The sequence below is a fragment of the Hipposideros armiger genome, unplaced genomic scaffold (genome assembly GCF_001890085.2).
Source record: "Hipposideros armiger isolate ML-2016 unplaced genomic scaffold, ASM189008v1 scaffold_287, whole genome shotgun sequence".
Classification (NCBI taxonomy): Eukaryota; Metazoa; Chordata; class Mammalia; order Chiroptera; family Hipposideridae; genus Hipposideros; species Hipposideros armiger.
The window spans coordinates 1,746,346-1,757,765 of record NW_017731637.1 but is presented as its reverse complement, the minus strand read 5'-3'; the positions used below and the strand labels follow the sequence as shown (position 1 = coordinate 1,757,765).

At 41.3% G+C, this 11,420-nt stretch overlaps 1 protein-coding gene across 1 annotated transcript in view; it reads left to right on the top strand.

Moving 5' to 3' along the window:
• RUBCNL (rubicon like autophagy enhancer) overlaps positions 1-11,420 on the top strand; it is a 41,245-nt gene that overhangs the window by 10,179 nt on the left and 19,646 nt on the right. The window contains exons 2-5 of the mRNA XM_019658680.1: positions 3,864-4,477; positions 7,481-7,563; positions 8,063-8,285; positions 9,566-9,641. Of these exons, the coding sequence (XP_019514225.1) occupies positions 3,958-4,477; positions 7,481-7,563; positions 8,063-8,285; positions 9,566-9,641 (902 nt within the window). The 5' untranslated portion in view covers positions 3,864-3,957. The remainder of the gene's footprint in view (positions 1-3,863; positions 4,478-7,480; positions 7,564-8,062; positions 8,286-9,565; positions 9,642-11,420) is intronic.

The window sequence follows — 11,420 nt, the reverse complement described above, 5'->3', positions numbered from 1 at the left end:
GGCTGCTCAGCTCGGGCTGGACTCGAACCGCTGTTGCTCAGAGCTCAAACTCTTGAGCGAGCTCTTAACCAACTGAGCCACTCGGCCGGCCCTGCCCTTTTTATAACCTGAAAAAGCCAGCACCTGCTGGTTATTCGTGTGAAGCAAGAACAATTTTGTAGAAGGAAGTGAAGCAAGCACCTGCTTCTGGAAATTTTTTATAAGGAAGTCTGTTTTTGCTCATTGCAGTTAAGTCAGTTTTGTATCCAAGAGCCTCATAAATAACATCAGTCTCTTTGAACTATTGGCCTTAATATATTTATAAAAAACACAGGGATCACTGTTACTTACCACTTTGAGGCTTTATATTTTTCATATGATTTCACATCTGTCATCATCTATATGACATGTAGACAACTGAGAGGTAAACATGACTTTAATAGCTTAATTCTCTTGGAAATAGTGCGGTTATTATGAGCTATGGATATGGAACTAAAATTGGAACTAGTAAGATAAGAAAGTCAACAAAAAGTAACATGAATAAAGATGGTCATTGCTATATGAGTATATTTTTTAATAGTGAAAAACTGAAATAAATTTCCATCAATAGGAGTCTGGGTAAGTAATTTATGGTATATTTATATCATAGAAAGTGGCAAGACAGGTAAGAAGAATGATATGATATACACCCTCAAAACACATTATTGAGAGAAAAAGAAGGCAGGTTTTAGAATATGTCCAGTATAACCCCATGCGTGTGTATAAAAACAAAGCATATCTTCTGATCTGACATATGTACATTAATTCATAGGAAAAGGTCTGGAAGGAATAAAATGGTTAACAATGTTATTTCTGGGAATGAAGTAGGGTTGGTGGGACTTGGTGCAACGAGTGCTTCAATTTTTACTGTAGGCTTCTGTGTTTTGGGCATTCTGTAACAACATAGTCATGATTTCCTTTTGTAATTATAACACCCAAAATTACTGGAGAGTAAAAGATGTGTGACAAAGAGAAATTGGGGGGCAGTGTGACATTTGAGGTCATGGGAAAGAAGATGAAGCACTTCAGGGTAGAAATTTGTGCCAGTTGTTGCCATATCCTGAGATATTTTGTGAATGGTGATTTGGAGCTTGTGCAGTATTTTAAGGATGGCATAGATAGATGGATCGATGGATAGATAGATAGATAGATATAGAGATACAAGATAGATAGTTAAGTTTGCAAACTCATCCTAGAATAAGTGCTACATACCTCATTGCTGAATGTCACTATGGTCACCTTCGAAGTACTCCCCTTGGGAAGCTATGCACTGATGCCAGCACCTAGTCCACCCTTCACAGCAATTTTGGAACTCTTTTTCTGGAATGGCCATCAGAGCTGTTGTCGTATTACCCTTGATGTCCTGAATGTCATCAAAATGTCTTCTTTTCAATATTTCCTTTATCTTTGGATAAAGAAAGAAGTCATTGGGGTCCTGATCAGGTGAGTAGGGAGGATGTTCCAATACAGTTATTTGTTCACTGTAACAAATAACTGTATTTGTTACAGACAGTGGCATGTGAGCTGGTGCATTGTTGTGATGCAAGAGCCTTGAATTGTTGGCGAAAAGTTCAGGTTGTCCAACTTTTTCACGCAGCCTTTTCAGCACTTCCAAATGGTAAACTTGGTTAACTGTTCATCCAGTTGGTACTAATTCATAATGAATAATCCCTCTAATAACAAAAAAGGTTAGCAACATCATTACAACAAGTTCGCGAACTTGATTGTCAGACCGCATAGATATCTATCATCTATCTATCTATCTATCTATCTATCTATCTATCTATCTATCTGTATCACTCCAGAAGGTATGACCTAGAGTAGAAGGCCCCCCAAATCAAGAAAATCCAAGGATTTTTCATAGAATTTTCCCATGTACCTTCTTTTGGTCTATTCGTAAGCATCATATTTTTACAAAACATAGATTTCTATCCCTATGTGAATAATTCTGCCACAGTAATAGGGCAGTTGTATCTCCCACAGAAGTTGTTTCTCTAGCTCATGACTTTATTTCTACTTTTTTGAATTTTTTCATTTTGTCCATAACTTTTATTGAGCCCCTGTATACAAACAGCTGTGTGACCTGGCAGAGAACAGACAAGGCCCCTGCTCTCATAGAGCTTATAGTCAGGGGGATGGAGGGGGATGACAGTATGAAGCTACAAAAATATCAGAAAGTGAGCAGTGCTATGATGAAAATTAAGCAAGGTGATGTGATAGGGAGTAACTGGGGAATTACTTTAAGAGAGGAAGTTAAGAAAGATTTCTTGAGGAAGTAATTCATAAACCAAGGCACATAACAAGACAGGAAGGAGCCAGATGTGTGATCATTTGGAGAAAGCATTCTAGGCAGAAGAACTAGAACAGCACTGTTAGGGTGTGCGAAAGCTTGTAGGGCTCAAAAACATATGCACGGTTGGGACAAAGATAAGTGAGAGAGGTCTGCAGAACAGGAGCATGTCATGCCGTAAGGACGAGGTAAGAACTTTGGATTTTACTCCAGATTTGATGGGAAGCTATTGGGGATGGGAGGGGGGCAGTTGATTAGGGGAATCTGATTTAGGTTTATAAAAGATCTCTCTGAATACCTCTTGATTATAAATAGACAAGAATGAAAGCAGAGAGACCCATGGAGTTGGCGGGAGGTCTAGGTGGGAGAAGATGGTGACTTAGACTAGAATGGTAGCTATAGATATAAACTTGCTATTGGGACAAAGACAGGGAAAGAGAGGATCAGAGATGACTCATATTTTGTAGCCTCAACTACTGGAGGGTACGTTTCCTGAGATGAGGAAAATCAGGGAGGAGCAAGTTTGGGGGAAATCAGTGTCTGTTTTGGATGGATCAGGTTACGATGTCCACTGGACAGATGTCAAAGAGGCAGTAAGATATGCTAGCCTGGAGTTCCAGAGGAGGCCAGGAATAGAGAGTCACGTGAGAGCCATCTACATACATAACGATGGTATTATTGAAAGCCCTGGAATTGACTCCAAACGTACACTCACCCCATACCTGTGTACTCCACCCTTCATGTAGGCTAAACTTGCCTAAGCAGACCACTTCTGTCTCTAGGCCTTCCCCTTGCTGACCTTGCTTTTGTTGTTAATGGTTGCTCTGAGCTTTACAATGTGAAGGTCAGTGGGAGAACAGTAGGAGGACACATGTGTTGGGCCTTTAGTTACAGTGATGAGAGCACTGTTCATTTGTGTAGCTCTTGACACTTTAATCATGACCTTATTTACTAAAGTTATACTAAAGTTAATAACTGAGCTTAGAGTGAGCGCACCATTTTTAAAATAAACTCTAGATTCATACTACGTTCTTTAGGTTTTATATGCTAATTATAAATTTATATTGCTATTATATAAATATTATAAGCTAATGTAAGTTACACGAAACAAACTTTTTATTGCTAGTGATTATCCTCAGTCTCACATGCCATGGTCTACTTTGTTGAGTTACAAATAAACTAAATAAAAATAAGAAACTGAAAATACGTCTCTACTTCCAGTTGATATTCCCATTTAATTTCATTGGAATAATGCATAGATGGTTTACATTTTATCTGTTTCATTGGCAGTATTCTTACACAACTTGATCCTGTAATAAAAATAATCTTCAATTATGTTTATGCTTTGAAAACCCTTTCCTACCCCAATGTCATGCCCCCTATATTTGTTGCCATGGCCGATTTATTTATTGACATAAAATCCAAGTGGATTTACTGTGTTGTTTAGGCGAAATACAGACTTTTATTTTTTTTGGTTTTTACCTCTTCAAAGGAATTTGGAGTTAAAAATATGATTGAGCCCTTATTTATCTCGAATAATTCTTGTTCACTGCAGATAAGCTCTCCTGTCCCCCAGCCAGCCACATGGTGAATTCAAGGCTCTGATCCAGTAATACAACGGAAGTCACATCAGCCTGGAGCCAGGGAACATGGTGTCACAGTCTTCTGGCCAGCAGAATTCTCCTGTGGACCCCAGGGAAAGAGTCCGCAATGACGGTGACAACATTGATGGTTTGCCCAGCCTCCTGGACTCTGACCACCCCTCTTGTCAATCAGACATCAGGGTAATGAGACACAAAGCTGCCTGGATTAACCCCCTGTGTGTGCATCAACAGCTGCAGGATTTGCCCCTTCAGGCGCCAACAATGGGGAACAGTGGCAGCCACTTTATGGGGGATGACGCCTCTTCCTTGGGCCCTGCACCATCGTCTGTGGAGGACTCCATGACAGAGACAATATTGTTGAAGCCCACTGTGGGTTTCATGGGCAACTCAGGTAAAAAGAGCAGTGCCTTTCCTTTGACCTCAATGCAAGAGCAGGCAGTGCTCCCAGGACGCTGTCCTCAAATGTTTCCATTCACAAGCTCCAGGACTGTGGCTGCTTCCACACGCTCGAAGGCTAACAGTGCTTGTGTCATGTCTTCCCACCTGACAGCATCCATTGGTAAAGGTAACTTTCGTCGGGGGCTTCCCTCATTCCTGTCTGTTCACACACTTGCTTTGTCATGGTCTAAAGGTCTAAAGCGTGTCTTACTGTCTTCTTTGTGAGAAAAAAAAGTTCATGGCTCTCCACTTGGACCAGAAGCCAGTGTGTTTAATATTGTCTTTGGCCTAGCCACCTGGACCGTCACTGCTGGTGAAATGAAATATTTCCTTTCTCCGTAGACTGCAGGGAAATGTCATCGTAGCTCAACTTAGTGGATAATGCCACCCGCCATCTTTTTTTTTTTTTTTTTTTTAGCTGAGCCATCCTGCTACCTGTTGGCAGCTCAGCGGCTGCTCAGCTCGGGCTGGACTCGAACCGCTGTTGCTCAGAGCTCAAACTCTTGAGCGAGCTCTTAACCAACTGAGCCACTTGGCGGGCCCTTCCACCCGCCATCTTTGAGGTGGTGTGAGCCTTCAGGAACTTCCAGCTCATTGTCTGCAAGGGGAACACTGGAAGTTCTGTCAATTCTGTGTGCTGCTGGAAGGGGCTTCCAGAAGAGTGGGCCCGCCATTGCACACCAGTGCTTACTAGGAGATAAACTCTCCTCACCTGTTATGTTTACCTGGACAGAGTGTGACTAGAAAACAGTAAGATTTAAAAACAGTAACCACAATTCCCCAAATGCTATATGATACCTTTTTAAAAATTAAAACAAGGGCTCCCCTATCTACATGCTAGATACATCTATTCCTAAACTGAAATTCTTAAAAGGAGACAGTCCATGCCAAATGCCAGTCAAGAGTCAATAAATTAGCTATTGCTGTTATAATCTGTAGCATGCTTATTTTATTTGTAAATATTAATTGTGGTATATTCTTGCTTTGAGCTCATTATATTTCTGATAGAACGCTAGCTCAAATAGTCAATGAAGTATTTTCTTTCAAAACAGTTTAAAAAGTTGCCTGCCTGCCTATGTGTGTATGTATATATATATATATATATATATATTTATCTCTCACTAGCAGGAACCAGTCTTCTCCCTTTCCTAAAATATGGGGTTTATGTGTTCTATTGGAAACTTTGAAAAGTCAAAGATGATGACAATCTTTAACATATTATTCATTGCTTAAGAATAGCAGATTTGGGGCAGTCTTTCCATGGACCGATTTTGAGATAAGAATCAAATTTGAGCAAAAAGAAACATTGATTATAGGCCTTCTTTCTATTGTTTTGCTCATCTGCCTGGATAGTTCCCAGGGAAAAAGTAACTTGGAAACTTAGTGGTTGCTAAGTAAGAGATTCTACTAGATTGTCCCACAGGAGAGAGTGGGAGAACATGAAGAAAAAGGCAAGCCCTTTGCCCCGCAAACCACCATCACAACATTATTGTACGTGATGGAAGATGCTGTTTAGGAGCCTAGTATATCCCTGCCCCAAATCAGTTGTGTCACTGCACAGGAAGTGGTTCTGCAATTTAAAATTATCCTGTAGCTTTATCTTTCTCCCAGATAGAAAACAGGTACCTCGGCCCCTCTGTCTTTGGACAGTGACCCCAACAATCTCAGTACCTTTGAAAATGACTCAGTCTTTTGGAAATATCTCTTAAACCTGGTAAGGGGATTCATTCCATGGTATTAAAAAAAAAAAAGCAATCCCCAGTGATCTAGTTCTTTCTTTCTTGGGGGTGGGGTAGCAATGGGGAGGACAGGCATTTGCCCTGAGGACATGGGGTTTTTCTGTGACTGCTGCATCTCAAGTGGCAACAGCAGGGTTTTTTTCTAAATAAGAGGGTGGGAGGGTAAGCATTTCCAGAGGCAGTCAGAAACAACGCCACTGTTCCTTTATTTGCATATGATCTACACATTTACAACTCACTTTCATTTTCCTTACCTCCTTTAATCTCCTAATAGATGGTTATCCCAATTTAAGGGATGAGGGAATTTTGATATGAAAGCACAGCTGGTGCATTGAGAGCTGGAACTGGAATCCACACCGTCCAGTTCTCTGTGCTTTTCCCCCCTATACTCAGGGTCCAAAAGCCAAGACCTTCAGGCTACATCCGGCCAGCCTCCTGGTTTTACAAATAATGTTTTGTTCTGTCTATAGTTGCTTTCTCACTACAGTGGCAGACCTGAGTAGTTGGGCCACATGCTGTATGGACCTCAGATCCTCCCATAGTTACTACCTAGTAGTCTTTTTCAGACAAAGTTTGCCCACCCCAGATGGCTTCTGAAGCTAAGAAGCCCAAAGTTTTCTGTGGAACAAACACTCTTGAAGATAAGGCAAGAGATTTGAGTGATCCTGCTTGCTTGTCTCTCTGTTTGTTGCCCGGAGAGCTGTATAATTACCAAGACATCTGTAGCATTTTATTCTAATTTAGCAGGCTGGGACAACCCAGCTCTTAGGACTCTCAGAAATGTTTTGCCTTAAATGCAAATAAAAAATCACATGACAGAAATCATTTGTGGTTTGCTGGCGTTCACTGCCAGTAATGTAGTGGCTTAGGGTGCAGAGTGGATGAGTCAGCCGAATATGCCCTCTGCAGTTTTTTCTTGCTTTTGATTGGAGGAAGACAATTTTAGACAAGCAATGCTGACACTTTTCAGATACTTTGTTTCTGCAAACAGGAAGTTGGGTCAATTGCAGTGAGTTGGAGAAGTGATTCCGTAATTCTTATGGCCCTGCTTCTAGACTGTTCTTTCTTACCTTTCTCTATCTCCTTTAGGGAGTTTCTATTGACCATCTTCTCTTTCTCCCATCTTGGCCACATTGGTCCTCCTCCGTTGCAGTGGTTCTTCCTTGTTACTCCAATAGCCTCTCTTGTAGAAATGATCACCATTAAGGCACTATCTGTAAGTCCTGCCACCAGAAGGGTCATTTTTCCTTTGTCGTCCTAATTTATTCTAGAATTGTGCAAAATTTTAAAATAACAATATTTAAAAGCCACTCCCTAGAATTGTTTCATTTTCTTAAATAATTTTTGGACCTCTTTTTTTTCCATTTAATAATAAATTGCTGTATTGGCAGGTGCTGCTAAAGTCAGTAGAAGAAGCATTTCTTTGAATTCCTTCTCACCAGAAGCATTTGTGCTCCCCATTGATGTAGAAAAGGTGACTATCTTTTTCTTTTTCTTTTTTGAACGCCAGAGAGCGTTAATCCCTTAGATAGTGCTGTTCCGATTTAAATCTGAAATTTTCACCTGATGAGTCATGGCAAATAGGTTTCATTTCAGCATTTGATTGTTAGAGGCCCCCAGGAACCCCAAGCTGAGAAGGGCTCTGAGGTAGTTTCTGTGCTCAGCTAGAAAGTCTGCCATGACTGATGAATGATGTCAACCATTGGGCCCCCACCAACCTAGGTTTTTATATCACAAGAAATTTAAGTTGGGTGGTCTGTTGATTACAGTGGGCTAAATCGTATGTCTCTGGAAGATATGGGCTATACTTCATATAATGGCCTATGGTAATTCAGTTGAATGAACATTTATATTTCTGTGCATTAACTCCGCTTAAATATAGCCTCTTGATTTTTAAATCTAATGCACCTCAATGAAAAACAAAATTGATTATGCCTGTATTTTAACAAGCATATTCAATTTTTTTTTTGCAGGAAAACGCCCACTTTTATGCTGCTGATTTGATGATATCAGCAATGGAGAAAATAAAGTGTGACATCCTGAGTCAACAACAGCACATGGAGAACTGGAGTACAGAAGAAGCTGGTGGGTCACTTGGAAATGATCAAGCTGACTCTGAAGGGACTTTTTATACCAACATAAAGCAAGAGTCTGGGTCTTCTACTTCCTCAGACAGTGGCTATGAAGGCAAGTGGGGTAAATATGAGAAGGCTTGATTCTGGATTCTCCGTATACATCTATCTCCTCTGTACATCCAGAAGTACATCTTTGAATCCTTTGTCTAAAACTTCTTGAGTAACCTGTGTCGTCCTCACCATTGCTGCCCGGTGGGCTTGGGATCAGTGAGCATGCTTCATTCGGTGGTTAAATTGATGTGTTTTGTTTTGTTTTCTTGGACTTCCTCTTACTTTGCCTTATAGCAGTGGCTGGACTTTTTCTCTTCCTTTGTTTTCTGTCACATAGCATTCTCCTAGCTCTTCTTCCTTTTCCAATAGTCCTCTTCATTCATTCCACAAACAAGGTGCCTGTGAGGTGCTGAGAATCGACAGGTGACAGGATATGCTCCTTGCCTTCCAGGAGCCCTCAGCTGAGAGACTGTGTGGGATTATTGGGGTAACAGAGGCAGGGACCCAGCGCAGTGGAGCATAGAGTAAGAGCATCTCACCTCCTTTTGGGACCCAAGGAGTCCTTCCTGGAGAGGAGGGTACCTAAGCTGAGAACCAAAATTAGGGCTTGTCATCGTACCACTTCCTAAATGGGAGTCGGAGTCCTGCTTCAGTCCTAGATGCTGGCTTTTTACATTTCACTTCCATTCACTTTTCCTGCAACATTTTTTCATTATTCCCGCTCTGTTGACATCTCTTAAATCTGTGTTTTCAGTCCCACACCTCTCTTCTAAATGCTTGAGATCTGTGGAACATGTCCACCTGAATGGCCCCCCAGAATCTCTAACTCAACATGTCTAAACTAGTCATCTCTCTGTTACTCCCTCACAAACCCCTTTTGCCCCCACCCCTCAAAAAAAAAAAAGATTAAAAACTAACGCTTGCTTTTCCTTTTGATTTCCTTTACCTGGCTTCTTAGTCAGGACCCTTTCAGTCAGGAGGGAAGAACTCACTCCATGCGGTACATATGTAGCACAATGCTGCCTCGAAACAGGTGTACCATAAATAGTTGTGGAATGCACTATCTGGCTCAAATTAAAAGGAACTTTTTTTGAAGCATCTGCTTCTCAGTAATAGTGACACCCACTTGGTCCGTTCCCTATCCCTGCGTTGTGCCTGGACCACCGCAGCAGCCTTCTGTACGCACTGCATTTGGGTCCTCCATCCGTGTCTGCTGCCTTCAATTTTCTCTTTGCTTCCAGCCTTTTCCCCCTCATTGATCCTACACACAGCTGTGTTTCTAGAACACAATGTCTAGTCCTCCAAGGTGGCCTGCTGAGTTTGTTCCACATTTTATTCTGTGATTTTTAGCCTTGTGGGATGCAGCTTCTCCCTCCTTCCCCGCAGGCGTCCCCTGCCGTTTCCCAGAGCTGTACCGCGGGCTACAGTTAGACTAGGCTGTTCTACTTGCTGGCAGACATTTCTCATAACCTCCTGCCTCCCTCCCTTTACTTCAGCTAGGCTCTCCTGGGACACACATTAGTTCCTTCATCCTTCCCATTCTTCAAAAGCAGTCTCCTGCCACCAGCACTGTGACATGCTCCCTGACTTGTATCACAGGGCAGGGGTCCCATTTGTGTGGAATGGAACGTAAGCTGTGTTCCAGAATGTTCTGTAGTTGTCTATGTGCATGGCTTCCCCCCGAGCCACCCCGGAGTTGTGCAGTGCGGAGTTGTGCACTGAATTTCTTACGGCCCATGGCACACAGCTGTTTTCTTGTTGTCAAGCACATCAGTATCTCAGACCCTCATGAGATTTTAAATCCTTTGATAGATGAGAATTTGTCTTGTCTGTATTTGCATTCAGCATAGTGCCTTGTCTGAAATAGGTATTTTATAAATATTTGTTGAATGAATACTAATGTTTAGCTGAAGTTTTTTTTTTATTTAAAAATGAATGTTTAAAGAAATTTTAAAATATTCCTACCACCCAAGTAAAACATTTATTTTTTATGAAGTATCACTCTTGTGACATTTATGGTGATAGATGCTACCCCATGAGGTAGGTCAGTGTTCTTCATATTGCAGGTTGGTCATGAGAGCATTTTAAAAAAGAAGAAGAGGAGGAGGGGGAGGAGGGGGAGAAGAAAAGCAAGTATCAGTGTATACCTCACTTAGAGTAAACAATGCTTCCTGCCTGGAACTTCTTTAACAGCTAAATATATATTTGTGTTTATACTAAGTTGCAATGTAAGCTATATGTTACTGTGGCTCATAATAATCAGGAGTGTGAGAAACATAGAGGAAGGTGAAATTTCCCGCATTTTATCCATGAGGAAACCGAAGCTGAGAAGTTGCTTGTGGTCACCTGGCTAGGATGGGGCAGTGGGGTGTTAAAGCGGCCACTCCACTGCCAAGCCATTCTTTCACAGAACCTCTGATAACCTACAGGCTAGAATATCTCCCTAAACAAATGTATTCATTTCTATGTTTATTCAAGTGAATACAGTTTCATCATAATTATATACTCATGTTAATGTAATTACAACAATAATGTGATTATATTAACAGTGTTTCATATCCAGTTCTTCATGTTGTTATGGCTTTCACATTTTTCAATGATGGTATATCTTGATTTAACAGAGTGATTTACAAAATCAGTTCCCTATTATTTGGCATTTAAGTAGCTTTCAAGATTTTAATGTTGTAAATGGACTGCAAATAGCTCCTTAATGATCAAAGCCTTCCTCTTTCATCATTTTTTTCTTTTTAATAACATTCTGAGGATAATTCCCCAGAATGGTCTTAGAGATGGGAAAGTATGAACATATTTGTATTAGTTTCCTAGGGCTGCTGTAACAAAATGCCACAAACTGAGTGGCTTAAAACCATAGAAATTTATCCTCGCACAGTTGTGGCGGGCGGAAGTCAGAAATGAAGTTGTGGGGTGGGCTGGCTCCTTCTGGAGGCTCTGAGGGAGAATCTGCTCCAGGCCTCTTCCCAGCTTTTGGTGGCTGCCCACAATCCTCGGCGTTCCTTGGCTTGTAGACGCATCCACTCCAGTCTGCCTCCATCTTCACATGGCGTTGTGTCTATCTATCTGTGTCTGTGTCCAAATTGCCCTCTTTTTATGACACTAGTCATTGGATTTAGGGCTCACCCTAAATGACTGCATCTGCAAAGACCCGATTTCCAAATAAGGTCACATTCACAGTATCTGGGTAGAC